This window comes from Leptomonas pyrrhocoris (assembly GCF_001293395.1).
Source record: "Leptomonas pyrrhocoris isolate H10 chromosome Unknown, whole genome shotgun sequence".
NCBI classification, from domain to species: Eukaryota; Euglenozoa; class Kinetoplastea; order Trypanosomatida; family Trypanosomatidae; genus Leptomonas; species Leptomonas pyrrhocoris.
This window is the reverse complement of record NW_015438371.1, coordinates 535,553-552,976: the sequence shown is the minus strand read 5'-3', so window position 1 is coordinate 552,976 and position 17,424 is coordinate 535,553. Positions and strand designations below refer to the sequence as shown.

Genomic DNA, 17,424 nt, shown 5'->3' with positions numbered 1-17,424 from the left:
TCTCCCCTTCACACACATACACCCACTCTCTCTCGTATGGCATCTTCTGCTCGGTTGGCCTTCATGCGCATCCACGCGGACAGCTCAGCGGGAAGCAAACCGGGCCGGCGAAGCAAGCGGACATTTACGAGTGCCCGCGCTTCTCAAGAATTCACCTCGCCGTCACACACACACACATACGCAGGAAATAAAGTTCTGTATATATATATATGCGTTGCTGTGTAACGTCCCTCGACCCTCACTTTTTCTTTTCTTTCCTTTTGTCCCCAAAACGCCAACTACACGTTTTAATTCAGTGGTAGTGCGGCGTTGAAACCCCCTCCCTCTTCGATCACCGACCATGGCGTCCACATCGAGCGTCTCCGCTCCTTCGCCCTCTACAACCGCGGTCCCCGCTCCTTTTGTATTGCCGTCTCTTCTCGCGTCAGACACGACGTCTCGCCGACCCTCCTCTCCGTCTTCACCGCCCAAGTTCGTCGGTGGAAGTGCGCCGCACGACGCTCACGTACCACCCCGATTAGAACAACGGCAGCAACAGACCGGAGAGCACCAGGAAGAACCAGCTGCCAAAGCCGCCGCGTGTCCGCGCGACGCGGACACGCAGCACAGCACACCAGGACGATACACACCACTGCACTCCGCCGCCTCTCAACACGGCGACGGCACGGCAGCGCGGGCGGGAAGCACGGTAGACTCCCCGTTGGCGTCCACCGACGGCCATCGCAAAGTCCGCGACGGCCTTGTTGACTTCTCCTTCAACGTGGGTGAGGTAGAGGGCGTTCATCGTCACCACGACCACCACCCCGGCGCACAACACGCCGCCGTGGAGAAACTTCTCTCGGCTCCTTTCGTCGCCTCCTCACCGACGCAGCAGCAGCGCCGTGGGTCGTGGCACTGCGTGAAAGGCGGCGGCCTCTCGCTGGGCGGCAGCCTCACACAGGTGAGCACCTCCCTCTTACAGGACCGTCTGCATGGACCGCCGCGCGGCGAATCAACCGAGATATCGCCGCCGCCCACCCCACCCGCGTCGGTGTCCCTCTCTTCCCTACGAGATCGAACCCCGCACACCCTCGCGAGCAACTCCCCTCCCCCAACGCACGAAGCAGGTGCCACGCCGTTGATAAACTTGGTTGCAGCACAGGCAAAGAAGGAACGTCGCCGGCCGTACCGACTGGACAGTGCGCAGGCGAGACGGGATGTCATGGCGAAGCAACGCCACCGCAGGCTGCTGGAGCTGAGCAGTGTAGATCATACTGCCGGCAGCAGCAGCAGCCACAGTGGCTGCCGAAATGTGGAAGGACAGGGAGACGCAAGGAAGAAGCATTTGCCTTATGCAGGCGATGGCGCGAGCGCCGGGTGGATTGCCGCACTGTCGTCGTCGACGCTGACCCGCGATCACCCCAAGCGGGTCGAGAGTGAGCTGCCCTCCACCTACTCCGGTGTCACCTCGCCGTCCATGGAGTCCTCTGCGCCGCTCAGCAACACCGTGGCGGCGGCACGGGTGAGCTCGACTGGGGCAGCGCAGCGCAGCGCCACCAGCGCCACCGCCGCCCCGCCCGCGCAGCTGTCGCGTAGCTCCGGCAGCTTCAAGACGACGGCCTCCTTGACCAGTCTGCAGCACCGACTGTGGCAGTACACCGTACCCGGCAAGACGGCTGCGCCCACCACAGCCTACAAAGGCGCAGCCAGCGGCAGAGCGGCGCAGTTCCCTCTCTCTTCCTGTCTTCCGCCGTCGACTCCACCGGGGCGTCTGCCGCCGCTGCCGGAGTCGCAGCGCACCGCCGTTCGTCAAGGGCGTCGAGGGCAATGCGCACACAGAGTCCACATCCACGACGGCTACGCCGCCCCTGCGCTACACCCTCTCACCTACCCGCCGCCGACGGTCGTGCCCATGTCGGGTGTCCCTGTCGCGCAGTGGCAGTTGTCGCTGCAGGACGAGCGCACGCGCGGCCAACGGGGCAAGCGGATGGCGCAGTGGCTCGTGCAGAAGCTGCTGACCACGCCACCGTCCACCGACTTTCATCGTAGCCGCTATGACAGCTTAACGGCTGACAACGGCGGTCATGAGGAGAACATCAGCGGCGGCGGTCTTCTGCGCTCCCTCTCCGAACGGGCGGCCGTCGCGGCGTACCTTCTCAGCACCCTTGTCGAGGACGCCTTACCGCGGCACCAGCACAGCATGCTGCCGTACGTGCGCATGTTGATCGATTTCGCCTTCGTGCCGGACACGCCGGCGATTCGCGCGGCGATGGGCACGGGCACGGTGCAGGACGAAGAACTCCTCGATCGATTGGCCCGGTACGATCGCTGCTCGATCCCGCTCATCACTGTCGCAGCCCACACGACGTCGCCGTCACAAAAGGTGGGCAGGTTGAGCTCCTCACTGGGCAGCAGCGAAGCCGAAGAGAATGAAGTGATGGCAGTGGATCTGACCGACCTGCTCGCCCCCTCCTTCACACGCATGACCTACATCGCCGCCCACTTTGAGTTGTCCGGCATGGCGGTCGCGCTCGCCCACGAGGTGCGGTGTCGTGAGCTGCACCACCGCAACGTCCCGCGCCTGCTCGAGCGCACTCACAAGAACTGGATGCGTGGGCTGATGCGGGCTGTCCTGCGCGCCTGGCGACACCTCTGCCAGGAGCGACGGGTGCAGCAGCAGCGGCAGCGGGCGCGGTGGGCGCTGCGGTGGACGAGTGAGCGAACGCGCATCTCGCTGCGGCGGTGGCGCGGGTACGCGGCCTTCACCCTGCAGCTGGCGGAGGCGGACAACGTGGCCAAGGTGGCCCTTCTGCAGAAGCGCGCCTTTATTGAGCGGATGGACGCGGAGGCCACGGCGATGCAGCGGGCAAGTGAGGAGCTGCAGGAGGCACTGCAGCGCCAGGATGAGGAGCGGGAGGTGGTGGAGGAGACGATCGCAGAGCGAGAGATTCTCTACCAGCGTCTTCTGCAGCAGGTGCGCGAGGTGGACCGGGTCGGGTCGCTCATGCTGAACTCCCTCCTCTTGGAAGATGCGCCGCCCCGGTTTGACGATGCGACGATGATTACTTCGCTCGCGTCACCGCAGCCGTCGCACAGCGGCTCGCATCGCGGCTCCGTGCAGTCAGCAAAGGTGCTCATGAGTCCAAAAAGTTCGTTTGGCGACACCATCCACTCCTCTGAGGGAGCGAACAGCGACGATGATTCTTCTGTTGGGGACGAGAAAGAGGAGGAAGAGCTGCGGGCCCCGCACGCCGTCACGGCGCTTCCCTCCCTTCTGCAGTGGGCCAAGGACTGTTGCAGGGTGACCGAGGCGGCGTTTCTCGCTGCCTACCCCGCTGCGGTGAACGTGAACGGCATGGTGGAAGACGAGGAGGCGGAGGAAGGCGCGGGAGAAGGCGAAACGGAAGAGCTGCCTGCACAGTCGCCGTCGTCGTCCCGCACGTCGCCATCGGCCGCCTCCTCACCCGCCTCCGCGCAGCGGCGCAAAGCAAGCGTTGCGGAGAGTGATGTGGCGGATCTGATATGTCACCCGCCGCTGGACTTTGATGCGTTGCTCTTGAGCACCACGAGCGACGCCAGCGGGTCCGATGCGTCGGTGGCGGAGACGGTGCTGCTGCCGCTGCATAAGCTGCTGCTCCTCATTCGAGGCTGCAGCGGCGTGGAGGGAGAAGGGGCAGAGGAGGGGACGGAGGGGGGAGAGAAGGTCGCTGCCACCACCGAGGCGGCGACGAAGGAAACGCCGCTAAGCGTGGCAAAGGCCAGGTTTAATTTGATGGGTGGTGCGGAAGGCGAGAAAGAGATGGTCGTCGGCGTAGAGGGCGCCGCGTCCCCTTCCCTCGCCATGATTCGCACGGTGCAGCTCACCGATGCGGCTGTCTTGAAGGAAGCCCACGCCTTGCTCGACCACGAGGCCGGGGCGCTCATCCACCGCTACTCCGGCGACTCGCCTCGCTTTGCGGCCTCCGTCACGTCGTCCACCAACGCGGCACGGCGCCTAAACGAAGCGGACGCGCCGCCACCGTCTGGAGTACCGCTGATGCTGCGCCTCTCCGCCGAGAAGCGCGAGATGCTGCAGCGTGTCTGTCACGTGGTGATCGACGCCTACGAGCAGCTGACCGGCACTGCCAGCGTCGTTACAGCGGAGCAGCTCTTCGAGCGCTCCCGCGGCACCCTCCTCGTCTTCCTTGCTGCCTTGATGCGGCACTTCACGAACTGGATGGTGCGCCGCACCCAGCAAGCACTGCCAGCCACCACCACGACTACCGGTGCAGAGGCGTCCGCAGCGGCGAGCGAGTCGGACAGCGCAGTATCGTCAACGACGAGGAAGACGCGCCGGACGGGCAGCAGCGGGGAGACCCATCAGCGCTACGACGCATGGTCGCATCCCCCGCACAGCCACCGTCAGTGGCGTCGGCAGGTGCGGCGACAGGCGGAATGGATCGCGCTCTCCTTCAGTGCCCTGCACGACGCGATGCGGGTCGCCACGTTGCCCCCACGCGTCCTCACGGTTAGACAGCACGATCACGTCTCGGGCCTGCTCGAGCAGCTGTCCCTGACGGAGTTGACGGACTTGCTGCCTAGCTCACCGGATCAAACCATGCAGTGCTATGTGAGCCTGATCGCTGTGGTGGAGCGCTACGCGCCGTCGCTGCACCTGCTCTTCCATCAATTTGCCCTGCCTCTGGCGCAGCTGCGCGCGGACGGCGGTGCCGGCGCCGCCACCCCGGCCAACTCGAATCCAAACTCCTCGATCGAGAACGACGGTGCGCAGAGCGGCGGTTGGGAGACGGAGATGTACGTGACGGCCAACACGGTGTGGCATCTGCTGTGCATGACGGGGCTCGCCGGGAAGGTCAAGGAGGCGTACTGCACTGCCGCGTCTCGGCTACACGCCAAAGGCGGCGCCGCCGCGGCCGCCGTCAACCCGCCGCTCGCTGCCACGCTACACCGCCCTGCCGTCTTTAGTCTCATTGAACAAGTCACACAGCACGGCGTGACCCCGACGACGACGAGCTTGCATCGCGCCTCCATGCGTCGGCACAGCACCGCCTCCCACACCCAACCCGACGTTTGTGGCGGCGTCGCCGGCGGTGGCGGTGCAAAAACGCCCGTGCTGGTGCAGACGGTCAGCTGCAGGACGCGCCCGCGGGCCTGCTATGCACAGGCGGTGCGCGAAAGTCGACACATGGACCTGCGGGCCGACACCGGCGCCGTCTGCGTGAACTACACGCAGTTTGTGAAGGTCCTCATACGACTTGCCCACGCCTGGCAGTGCCAGCAGCAGCAGCGGGAGGCGGCCGAGCATGATGCCGCGCTACAGCAAAGAGAGGAAGAGGAGCAGGCGGCAGCACGGCACGTCGCTTCGCAGGATGAAGGAAACGCGGAGGCCGATAATCCAGAAAATGCCGCCGCAACTTCGGATAGCAGCAAGGAACGAAATTCGAACGGCTCCGGTGATACGACGTCCACCACCGAGACGGCCTTCACCTCAACCCAGCGCGGTGGCGGAATTATTACCTCCGTTGTTACACCCACCAAAGCACGCGTCGATTCGGTAGCAAAGGCACCGAAGGACCGACAGCGCTCGCTGTCTTCCACAACGTCCTCTCTCTCCGCTCCGTCGCTGTCTATGCGGGTGGAGTACGAGACCGGCAACTACGCCCGTATCCTCTGCCTCTCCTACTTCGACGCGTTTATAGGCGAGCTCCTCTTGCCGCGCCTGCTGGGGGCGCACCGGTGGATCGGTGCAGCGCAGCGGGCAATGTGCAGCCGCCCGGTGCTGCAGGTCCTCGCGCAGCATCACGATGCGTTGGTCGGCGCCTTCCGCGACTTTCAGCGGCCACATGAGGCCCGCGGCGTGCGTGCAGCGCTGCCACCACCGTACTCCACCGTGCTTGCCTCCCAACTTTTCCTCCGCGTGATCGACGCCGAGCGGCAGGCGAGCAGCGGCTTAACGGTAGGGGGTGGTCGCGGCATGAGCCACGTGCAGCGCGCGTCGTTCATTTACAGGCTGCACAGAACCCTGAGCCGACGCGGCAGCAGCACCGCTTTGTTTGCGGCGGATAACGGTGCCTATGAAAATGGGGGAGGTGGTGGTGGCGCAGGCAAAGGTGCCCGTCGCAACCCATCGCCGGAGGACATCGCGGTGTCGGATGGCCTACGTGCCTCGGCGGCCGCTGTGCAAGTTCGCGACATCAGCATCGTGAGCGTGCTGCAGTGGAAGGACGTGCTGGCGTTGTGGAAGGAAATGCGGTGGTGGCGCATTCCGCGGCTGACGGAAGACGCGCTGCGGCTCTGCTTCGAGCACGTGCAGGCGGACGTAACGCGCGAAGGCGACGGCATTTTCTTTCCGGAGTTTCTGCAGCTGCTGTGCGCCGTGGCATCTTACGCCTCGCCAAGCCCCGCCGTACCGCTGGAGGTAAAATTGAAAGGCTTTTTGGAGTTGTATGTGTTGTCTACACAGGACTAAAAAAAACCTCCTCAAACGGCGCCCAGCACGCGATGTACTTCCTGCTGCGGTGTTATCAGGCTATTATTATTTCTATTACTATTATCAGTCTTGTTTTCTCTCTCTTTCTGCCGCCTAATAGCAGCTTTCATGTACATTACACGGTGCTCTTTATGTGGTGTGTGTCTGTGTGGTTTCTAATGGAACATCTGTCCTTGACTACGGGTTTTCTTTCCGATGTTATTTCGTTGTGGACGCACGCCTATATGTATAGCTGATGATGATTAATCGCGTTGATTGCATCACGCTCACCTACGTTACTCTAATTGTCTTCTTTGTTTTTAAGGTAAGAGGAGCGCTCTTCGGCATGGCAGGCGCGCAACAACGGAACTCGCCGAAGTTAACCGAGTGCCCCCATTCGGCGGTGTAGATGCAGCTTTTCTTTTTCCTTAGTAAACTCCTCATCTGGCGCTCCGCTCGAGGCACTGCCACCTTCATGTAGAACGGAATAGAAGGTTAATGCGCGGCATTTGAGGTGGGGCGCGTGGATTTCGCCGTCACCGCGTAGCCGCACGTGCATCGCATGCTTTCTTCCCAGACTTCTCCTACGGTACTTCCTACACTCATTCTCTCTCTCCTTCCTTTCATCCTGCTGCCTCACACAAGCCAACGTCAAAAGAAGGACACACACTCACGTACACGCTATTCGCTTCGATGAGCTCTACAGCCGCCGTGACGCTGCCAGGCGCGCTGGCGAGTGGTCCCGCCCTGCACGCCCTCGTTCGCGTCGAGCTCACCAACGGCACCCTCGTCGTCGGGCGGCTCTTGGAGATGGACGCGGCGACGATGAACGTCAAGGTGGACGCCATCACCTCCACCGCCGTGCGCCGGCGCCTCCGTCGTCGCTCCAGCACCGCCGCGGAAAGCGATGTCCATCACGGCAGTTCTGCGAGTAGCTCTGCGGCTGCCAACTCCGTCGTCGCTGCAGCCGCCGCCGCAACAGCAGCAGCCTTTGTGGACACCGTCGAGCCCGGTCCGATTGCGCTGCGGTGCATTCAGGGGATGGTGATCCGTGGCGCGTGTATTCGCTTTTTAGACTTTATTTGGGAGGGCAAAGACGGCGGGACGAGCGTCGGTGAAGTCGAGGCGGCTGCGCGGCAGGTGCGACCTTCCGAGTAAAAAAAGGAATGCAGAAGATAGAAAACAACGGCGGTTGCCTGCCGTCGACTGATGGCGCATGTGTGTGTGCGTGTGTGTGTGTGTGTGTGGTGAGTTTGCCTTAGTCCTTTTACAGATGCCGTTGGGCCGAGGAGATAAGTGGAGATGGCTGAGAAACGCAATCACCGCTTTCTGCGGTCGCTAGCTGACACGCAATTTCGCGCCACCACGAGAAGTTTTTGAAGAAAAAGAAGAACCACCATCAAGGGGCCTTCCCAGCGTTGGGTACGTAACTGTTGCCCGCCTATCCAAATCAGCGCTAAATGAATGTACTTCTTAGCAAGCACCTTTTAAGACGTGTGAGTGTGTCTGCGTGTGTGTGTGAGGGAGGGTTGCGATGCTTTCTTTTCCTCCTGAAAGACACTCACAGTAACGGAAAAAGCTTCGGTACTCGTGTGCACCTCTCTCTATTTCCCGTGCCTTTCCTTTCGTCTAATACCTCTTCTATGCCATCTTTATATATTACCTTCTTTCCTCCACCACCTCATCATACGACGTTGACGGGGCGTCTCATTCAATCAATATTTTGAGCTCTCCCCCTCCCCCCCCCTCCTCCGGCAACACACACACACACACACAAGGAGAGCGAAGGTTTGTCATCGCTCCACCCGTTTTCCCCGTAAACGGAATTAAAAAAAAACAAAGAGGAAGAACAACCGCACACACACACATATATATATATATAACTCTAGAAGGAAGGCCACAGGTGTGAAGAAGAGACACGTCTGCTCTCGTGCGCTACTCTCTTTTCTTTTCTTCACTAGCTTTCCTTTTCGCTCTAGGCTTTTTGCTGTGGTCGACTTTTTTTGCTTGTTTGGTGTCGTTTATGGAAATAATTCTACGGAAAAACGAGCTGCTACACTTGTGCCGTAAAGTGCATGAACTGGTCTTGTGCGCTTCGTAAATCTTTACCTTTCTTCTTACGATTATACGCTTATTGAGAAGGAAACATCTCCTCGTGGGGTTGCCTTCAAGCTGGCTTATGGCTACGGGACTTGCATCGTCTTTTTCCGCCTATTTCTGTCTCTTTTCCTTTGTGTGCTTGCTCCCTCACCAATATATATCCCCCTCCGTCGACTTACGGCGTCCCGCCAAGCATTTTTCATACTTTCTGAGCCGCAGATCCGTGTTTCTCCCGTCTTAGTGTCGCGAAGAAACCCTTCGTAGTTTTATTACCTACTTATTCGTTGCTGGTGCTTTTGTTTTCTATTGGTGGTTTTTCAGTGCTAGGCGACTTGGAAAGAGGCAGTTCTTCTAATCTCTAATTTCTTCTCGTTTTCTTTCTTCTCTGTTTTACTGCTATTCACATTCTCCGTCATATTTTTTTGTGTGAGGCGCGCCGCGTTACCTTGTGTCTGCCTCTTTATCTTCTGCTGTTACTTTCCCTTCGGTTTTTTCCTGTTTCTGTCTTCAGCGACACATCGGCACCGCTTTGTTTTTCCCTCCTCTTTGGCGTAGTTGATCTCTCCCTCCCCTCTCTCTCTCTCTTTTTGTCTCGGTTTGCGTGTGTGTGTGCGTGTGTTTGTGTGTACGTTTGCCTTCATCAACTGCCGCGCTTTAATCGTTGATCTTCCTTCTTTCCGCTGATTACCGTTCAGCACGTCGTTGATTGCGTTGACCTTTTCCGGGTTTTCTTCAAAATATAACTCTGTCTTTTTTATCTTGACTGTCGTGCAAGAAGCGTGCGCTATTTAATCGGCCTGCACCTTGTTCTCTGTTGACAAGTAATAGAAACAAACACAAAAAAGTGGTGGTTCGTGGCCCTCTGCGGATAAGACTGATCGTTGTTCTCCCTCTTCTTCTGTTTTTATTTTGGCTAGTTGGTCTTCTTTGTTTTCTTTATATATATATATATATATTTTTCCCCCCTTCTCTCCCTCTCGTTTACGTAGAACGATTTGAGCTGGGCGACTTTAATTGTTTGTTTCTCTTGTGTATGGAGCGGCGCTTGTCCAACAGCATCGCCTATTGAATTTTTTAATCCGAAGCTTTTTTAATATCTAAAAGAAGAGAATAACATGCACCAACGTGGCGAGTTGTACTAGCAGCTGTGTTGACCAAAGGAGTTGAGTGGCAAATTCTACTTCAAGGTGCTAACAAGCACACGAAGCGGGTACGCGGGCATTCCACGTAATTTATGCCTCGTTAACTGCAATACGTGTTTTTTTTTCCTTTTTTCAAGGGTATAGCGTAATATCAGAAGGAGATGGGCTGCACAAATCAGAAGCTGCATATGCAGCAAATCGCCTACCAGCGCGACTTCCTCGGTGCGTGTTGGAACAGCTCTCTTGGCGAAGAGGAGGCGGAGGAATACTTGGCCAGTCGATGGATGGGTGTGTCCAAGAACGTGATGGCCCTCTACACCAACAATCACTGCTTCACGGTGCGCACGCTGAACAAGGATGAAAAGGCCCGCGCCGATGCAGCGGCCGCCGGAAATCCACAAATGAAGGCGGCAGACGCCCCGGCCGGGGGGCTCGCACCAGGCTTCGGGGGCGACGCGGGTGGCGGTGGCGGGAAGACCTCTATCCCTTTGTCCGTCCTCACCGACTCCCCTTCTACCTCTACGGTTGGCAAGCCCTCTACGCTCTCCACCAACACGATCTCCGTGTTCTCACCCTCTCCGGAAAGCAAACAAAGCAGAGAGATGCTCGCCTCTCCTGAAGGTCGCGTGGCATCACCGACACTTCCAGGGCAGCTCGCAGCGGCGAGTAATCCGGCGATGGCGCCTCCCACCACGACGACCACCGCCGTCCGGCAAAGCGCTGGTCATGCGCATGGGGTGAGCAACAACAGCGTCGCTAGTGTCAAGGACGATCACGGGGCGGCAAACGCTGCGGCCGCCCACGCTGCGGCCGGGCGAGCGACCACGACAGAAAAGGTGAAGAAGAGCGCAGACCCGGCGGCGCTGCGCAACGTGGTGAAGGACAGCATGGAGTCGGAGCGCGTCGTGCACGCCGATCACCCGTATCTGCAGCGGCATGGCTTGTCGGTGTACGGCGGCGTGGTCTTCCGCTGCGCCCCTGCGCACCGCCTCTATCATCGCATTTCCCTTGTACCGGAGGCCAACATGAAGCGGCTATACGATATGCAGGTCACCGCTATGTCACGCAGTGCGGTGTTCGACGCCGCGTCGTCGATGATCGGACGGCCGGGTGGGGGACCAAGCGAGCCGCCTCACCACTTCCAGCCAAGCGGCAGCAGCAGCGACTACTCACGGATCATGCGAGCTGGCGAGGCGGAGGAGCGCAGGGTGCCGCCTTTGACGCCGCAGGTGTCTCCAAGCTTCGTCCCGAACATGGTGCCCTCCCCCATGGTGCATCCTCTCCACCGGCCTCCCGCAACAGCAGTGGGCAGCAGCGTCCCTAACACAAACCTCCCACTGCCCGGTTCGAGCCTCGATAAATCGCTGCCGCTGCCCTCGCTGCCTCTCGGTGCGGTTCCGGCGCGGCACCTGCGCTTCACCTCCGGTCCGGAGATGCAACAGAGCGCAGTGATCGATGCCTGGGCCACGGAGAGCCCCCTAAGCTCCTTCAACAACTACCCCGCTGAGGACCGGGACGTCGCCGGCGTGACGGCTATCCGCCCCCCCGTCATTATCGGCAGTGTCACCGCGATGGAGCTGCAGGCCCTGCCGCCCAACGCCGAAATATGCTTTGGCGGGTGGCTCTATGTTAGTCTGCAAGACGAGCAGGAGCGACTGCGCAAGTCACTGCGGCGCTACGCCGCACAGCAGCGCCGGCGGGCCGCCAAGGCAGCCTCCACGGACGCCATGCGCTTCTCTACTCGATCGTCGTCAGCTCCACGCAGCGGCAGCAGGCAGTCGAGGCAGCGGCGATGTGGTGACCACACGAGCGCGTCTGGGGTCGATGAGACGGACAGGGAGGGAGGGAGTAGCGGCGTCAACGCGAACGACACCACAAATCGGGTCAGCGGTGCCACGGCCTCCCCAACTCAAGACGAGGCGTCGCCGAATTCGGCATCGGTGGAGATGAAGGCGGCGGACGGCGGCGAGGAACGCGTGCCGCCCACGGATAAGTTCTCGTTTAGGCCCTCGGAGACGGCTGTGTACCACGACCCCCTGAGCTCGCCGTTGCCACAGGCGGCAGACAGCGAGGGCGACGGCGGGGAGGCGGTTCACGAGGCTCGCTCCGACGGACCCGATGCCGTGCTAGACCGCCCCACCGTGCCTACGAAATCGTCGTCGTCCGCAAATATCGGCCCGGCGGCGGCTTCTTTAGAAAAAAACTGGAACGGGACGGCAAATGCAAGCCTGTCCGACACGCCAACACCTTCAAGAGAGCCAATGAGAACAGACCATGAGAACGAAGCGGTGGAGAAGCCGCATGAGGAGGACGCGATGAACAGCACTATCGCCGGAGCCGGTGCCAAGCAGCGACCGACGCCGACGCCGACGCCGCTGGGCGACGGGATGCTAAGGGAGCCCCTCGACACGACGCCCGTTCGCCTGCAGGCGAGCCGAAGTGTCACCGTCTCCCCCCAGCGCACGCCCTCGCGGATGCGTCCCCGCTCCTCCAGCGTGCCGCCATCGCCGATGTTGGGGTCGTCGAACAACGGCCCGGCGATGCCGCCCCCGCTGCGCCACGCCGGCCGCTACGCACGAGAGGCGATGGAGGCGGACACGCTGAATTCGACATGGCTGCCGTACGCGTACGTCATCGTCGCCGTGCCCATGTACGAGTGCTCCCTCGTCTCCACCACCTTCCACACCGCCCTCACACGGCACAAGGCGGTCTCGCTGAACCTGGGCAGCGCGCAGTCGCGACAGGCCTACGGCGTCGGCTGCATCACCGGCGTCCGCTACGGCGGTGTGATGGTCATCGAGTACCGCGATAAGATCGACGACGAAGAGGACGCAGCGTGGATTGGGGAGCTGATGCGCGTCGGCAGGGCGGCGCAGCAGGGCGAAAACGGCGACGGCGCGGAGAACAACGACGGGGACGGCGGCGGCAGCGGCAACGTAGATCTCTCCGTCTCGGCCGTCTTCCGGCACATACACCACTCCGCCGCCCACCGCGCCCGTGCAGAGAAGCTGCGCAGGGTAAAGAGCCGCATTTGGCACAAGCTGCGCCGACAGGGTCTGCACGTCGTGCTCGCCGCCACACGCATGGCGGACCGCCGTCACCGCCAGCACCGCGCCTCCGTCGCAAGTGAGGTCGGCTATCTCTTCAGCACCACCCACACGGATGCCGCCGCAGCGGCGGCCGGCTCCGCCACGATGGCGGGGTCGAGCCACACCCCGCAGCACCTCAGCGCGACGGTGCGACGCACGCCACCGACACTGCCGTACCTGCCCTCGTCGACCGCCAACGCGCGGCAGACCCGTCTCCGCGCCACGCGCAGCAGTGTGACGGAGCCGGTTCGGGCGGAGAACGCCGGAGTCGAAGAAGGCGGCCTCGGCGCGGACTACGGTGGGGGCGGGGCGGAGGAGTTAAATGAGGCGATGGAGGACGCGGCCGCCAACGACTTCGACAGCACCGACAGCAACCTCAGCACGAACAGCGACAGCGACAACGACAGAAATGCCGGCAACCGGCACTCCCGCTTCAGCTCCGAGAGGCGCCACAGCACGGCGACGGAGGGGAGGGGCAGCAGCGCCGGTGGGGGCGAGTACGGCGGCGGCTCCGCGCACGGCAGAATCCGCTCGAGTCACACAAACAAAATCGGTCAGTGGTGGCGCTCCTCGTGGGGCCGCCGTCGTCACCGTCGACGCCGCGCGAGCGGCGGCAGTGAAAGCGAGCTGGCGACAGGCAACAGCGGACACGACGGCAGAGGCCACCACCACCACCAGCACCAGCACCAAAACCACCACGGCGTCACCACGCGCGAGGACCGCTTGCGCTGGGCCGATCCGCAGATGGCGGATGACTTCTACCTCCGCGGCACCTTCCGGCAAATCGGTGGCATTAAGTACCTGGGTGTGGTCTCTCTCATGGACGGCTGCCCCGTGTCGGAGCTCGTGCAGGGCATCAAGCGGTGGGTGCTGAACCTCTTCGCCATGCCCATAAAGGCGCGCCCCATCTGCCTCTACTTGCAGCGCTACGAGGGCATTGCGGCGTCGCTGCGGGTGATGCAGACGCCGCTGGCGGCGACGGCGCTCGCCCTCAACGTCGCCTCGGGCAAGCAGCTCGCCCAGGGCAACTTCAGCTTCCACATCCCGTCCGCTGGGGTGCCGGAAGGGGAGGGCACCGCGATGAACATGGACGACGTCGCCGCCTCCTTTGCCTCACAGCTCCCCGGCGACCCCTTCTTGGACCCAGTGGCGACCTCCTCTGCGCTCGTCAACGTCTCCTTTTCTGCCCTGCAGGCACCGCTGCCTCAGCCAACCCGTGCCCTGGGCTACCAATCGTACTACTGCGGGCCACTAGAGCCAGAGGTGCGCGCGGTGCTGTCGCCGGAGATTGAAGCAATGATTGCGTCCTGCCAGACACGGCAGCTGCCCGACGTGCTCAAGTCACCCACGTCGGAGGGCGTCGCAGCCGAGGACCACGGCAGCGCCATCACGGATGACCCTCTGTCGCCGCATCCGCGGAAGTTGGCGTCTGGAAAGCATTCCACCATTACGGCCAACTCTCACAACACCCACCCGGCCACCGCTCAAGGCGGCACGGCCAAGGTAGCGGCAACGCCAACGGCGCCCTCCTCCGCTTTTACTCCTGCAGTAGACACAGCGGGGTCCAATCACTCCGCCGCGTCTCTCTCCCCGAAGCTGATCCCCGCACAGCCGCCCTTTGACATGCCGTACTGTGTCGACGTAAGCACGCAACTCGCGCAGCAACGGCAGCAAAAAAAGCCGCAGAATCCTGCCAGCTCGTCGCCGAAGAACTTCTCCCTGCACCCCTCCGTCGCGCTCACGGAGAGCGCTACTGCCCTCACGCACCCGCAGCTCAAGGCGGCGTCGCCAGCTGGCAGCTTTGGCGCACCCAGCGCAGACGCCAAGACCACCGGCACGATGGAGACGGACACCACCGCCAGTCACGCGCGGCCCCCGGCGAACACGGTGCCCACCACCATCACCGAGTTTTTGCTCTACGACGATCCAACGAATCGAGACGGCGGCACCGGCAGCAGCTTCACCGCCGCGAACAGCCAGGCCTTAGCAGCGGCGGCGGCGGCACTGATGTTGAGAGAGAACGTGAAGGGACCTGCGGCGGTGAGCAACGCCAGTTTGGCGGCGCCGTCCGTCAACACGGGAAGCTTCCCGGCCATACACGCACCGGGCGATGATCCGCTGCTGGAGGCGGCGCACGGTGTGAACGGCGGCAGCTTCGATCACGTGAAGATCCTGCGCGAAACGGCCACTGCCGCGATGCACCACAACAACAACAGCGACAACAGCTTCCTCAGTGTGAGCGACAGCACAGCGCGCGTCGACACGACGGCGGTGGTGGCGTCACCGACAAGGAGCGCGTCGAAGGTGAAGGAGCCGCAAGAGAAGGGGCAGCCAGAGCCGGGACATCCAGGAAAATCGCCGCAGAGTCCGACACAGGAGGAGAAAGGCAGTGGCACGTCCACCCACACCTACAGCAAGCGTGAAGGTGCTCCTGGTTCACCGGCGATTTCCTCGCAACTGCTGCCGGCGGCACGCGCCTGCAACCGCAGCGAGCCGGGAAGCAGCGATGAGGAGGACGGCAGCCACAGCAAGAGCGACGGCGAGGATGCCACTCGCGACAACGAGGCTGATGAGCGAGAGTTGGAGTGGCAGTTGGCAGACCGCGAGCTGCGTGCGCTCAAATCTGAGCTGGACGAGATGTCACACCTCGCCTCCGTTGCCCGCAGTGAATTGCTGGAGCGGTTGGAAGAGTTTATTCAACTCGGCGCCGTCTTCCTGCCACACACCCGCCCCGATCAGGTCGGACTGTGTCTCATCACCATGAAGATGCTGCGCCAGTACCCGGAGGAGGTGCCGGTGAAGGAGATCCACACGGACTGGGTGCCGCTGCTCATGTCACTGCTAACGAGCTCGCGAGAAAGCCTGTTCTGCTCCTCGGGCTACGACGGCGGAGACCTTGGGCGGATGGTCTGCGGCCCTCCCGGCTTCCTGACTACCTACAACAACATGGTGGACGCGGCAGACATGTGTGACGCGAACAAGCGCCGCGAGGTCTGTGGGATGCGGACGACGAAGTACACGATTGACCCGCTGCCCCCGTTGCCGGCCCCGCACCGCCTCCACGACATCGTCATCGCGCCGCAGCCCGTGCGCTTTACAAAAGCGATGCTGCACGACATGAAGCGTGTCGGCATGGAATGCGAGGGGCTTTCCTTTTCCTTCTCGGGCGGTTCGCTAGGCGTGTTGGCGGGCGTGCTTTACTATTACAGTGACTTCCTGCGCGCCAAGTACCGCAGTGAGGTGGTCGCGGCGGGCGGCCGGCCGAGGGACGCAGGGGCGACGGTGCTCGATGTGCTGAGCCGTGGCGGCTACAACGTGCTGCTGCGCCGCATCTGGATCTGGGGCGTGACGCCGGAATCGAAGAAGTCGAAGCGGCAATCTGCCGTGGCGGCCACGAAGAAGCTGCTCAAAAGAAAACTGGACATTGGCGACGACGGGAGCGGCGGCGACTCAACGCCCCCCACCCCGCTGCACGCGAACGAGCACGAGCACGTGGCCACCAATACCACCGGTGTGGGCGGCGACTCGGTGCGCTTCGTCGGCCGCCCGTTCCGCGGCACGGAGGCGTACGCCCTGTACGACGCCATTGCCCACTACCTGCGCACCATCGAGGAGCTCTGCACCGAGCACCGCGGCAACAGCTCCATGGCTCCCCACGCGCCAGTGAAGCGGCGATCGGTTCTCATGGCGTGGCGTCGCAGTAGGGACAGCGAGCCGGCGAATGCAAATGGCGGGGCTGGGACGACGGCCGCCAACCGCAGGTCCACCACAGGAGACACACAAATCAACGGTCTGGATAGCCTCCTCGAGGACGCCTCCGGTGCGCTCGATCTCGTCCCCACCTTTGAGGTGTGTGTTGCCACGAATTACTACTACAAGCGCGTGATGGACGAGGCACACCGGTCGGCGCGGAGCCATACGCCTAGCGGTGGTGGTAATGGCGGCAGCAACGGTCACGACGAGAGCTCCGTAATGGAGAAGCCGTACTGTGGTGGGGAGGAGGCAATCAAGAAGGACGCGCTGCAGCGCAACACGACCAAGAAGTTTTTTGGGTTCTTGTCCGATCACCTCGAGCAGTGGCTTGCGCGGTACAGCGAGGACAAGACGACGAACGCGTACGGCAAGCGCATCAGCGTCTCGCTGAACTGAGTGAAGCGATTAAAAAGGGGCAGGGGGAGAGGGAAGTGAGGTGCGTGTTTTACGGATACATGCTTGTGTGTTATCCGGCCGATAGCAACGTCAGTTGGGCGTGGAACGCCATACCTACGTGCACCGCGTTCTCGGTACAATTCATTCCGAATCGAATAGTGTATTTATTTTTTTGAAGAGATAGTTTTTCTTCTCTCTCTCTTTCTTGCGTGTTAAATGGGCGACGAACAGCGCCATACGCTTCCAACTCTCAAGTGGATGGCTAAAACTTTAAAAAAGAATGTAACTTACTAAGGAGGCGTGGTTTGCGGCAACTGTGAGGCGACCGTTTCCGTATCCCGCGAGCGTCCCCCCCCCCCCCCCCTTCCGTAGCCTTATGGATGAGTGTGGGCGTCTGCAAAGCCGCATTGAGCGGCAGTTAAGGGAAGACCAGTCAGCAATACACACAAAAGTGTTGGTGTGGTTTCTACCAAGTGATGCGCCACCCCCACCCCCG

General features: G+C 61.6%; 3 protein-coding genes across 4 annotated transcripts; all 3 read left to right on the top strand.

The window, feature by feature from the left end:
• Positions 1-82: 82 nt before the first annotated feature.
• On the top strand, positions 83-6,448 carry ABB37_06774 (hypothetical protein; the record flags this gene model as incomplete). Its single annotated transcript, XM_015805166.1, has 1 exon — positions 83-6,448. The coding sequence occupies exon 1, from the start codon at positions 341-343 to the stop codon at positions 6,446-6,448; it is 6,108 nt and encodes a 2,035-aa protein (XP_015656459.1). The 5' UTR covers positions 83-340.
• A 644-nt stretch (positions 6,449-7,092) lies between these two features.
• On the top strand, positions 7,093-7,606 carry ABB37_06773 (hypothetical protein; the record flags this gene model as incomplete). Of its 2 annotated transcripts, none has more annotated exons than XM_015805165.1 (1): positions 7,093-7,606. In XM_015805165.1, the coding sequence occupies exon 1, from the start codon at positions 7,142-7,144 to the stop codon at positions 7,604-7,606; it is 465 nt and encodes a 154-aa protein (XP_015656458.1). In that variant the 5' UTR covers positions 7,093-7,141. The 2 variants fall into 2 exon arrangements, with proteins under 2 accessions (XP_015656458.1, XP_015656457.1); XM_015805164.1 differs by having other exon boundaries at positions 7,106-7,606.
• A 2,245-nt stretch (positions 7,607-9,851) lies between these two features.
• ABB37_06772 (hypothetical protein) lies at positions 9,852-16,928 on the top strand (the record flags this gene model as incomplete). The annotated part of the gene is made up of 1 exon (XM_015805163.1): positions 9,852-16,928. One exon carries the CDS (start codon positions 9,852-9,854, stop codon positions 16,926-16,928), a length of 7,077 nt encoding a protein of 2,358 aa, XP_015656456.1.
• Between the last annotated feature and the right edge of the window lie 496 nt (positions 16,929-17,424).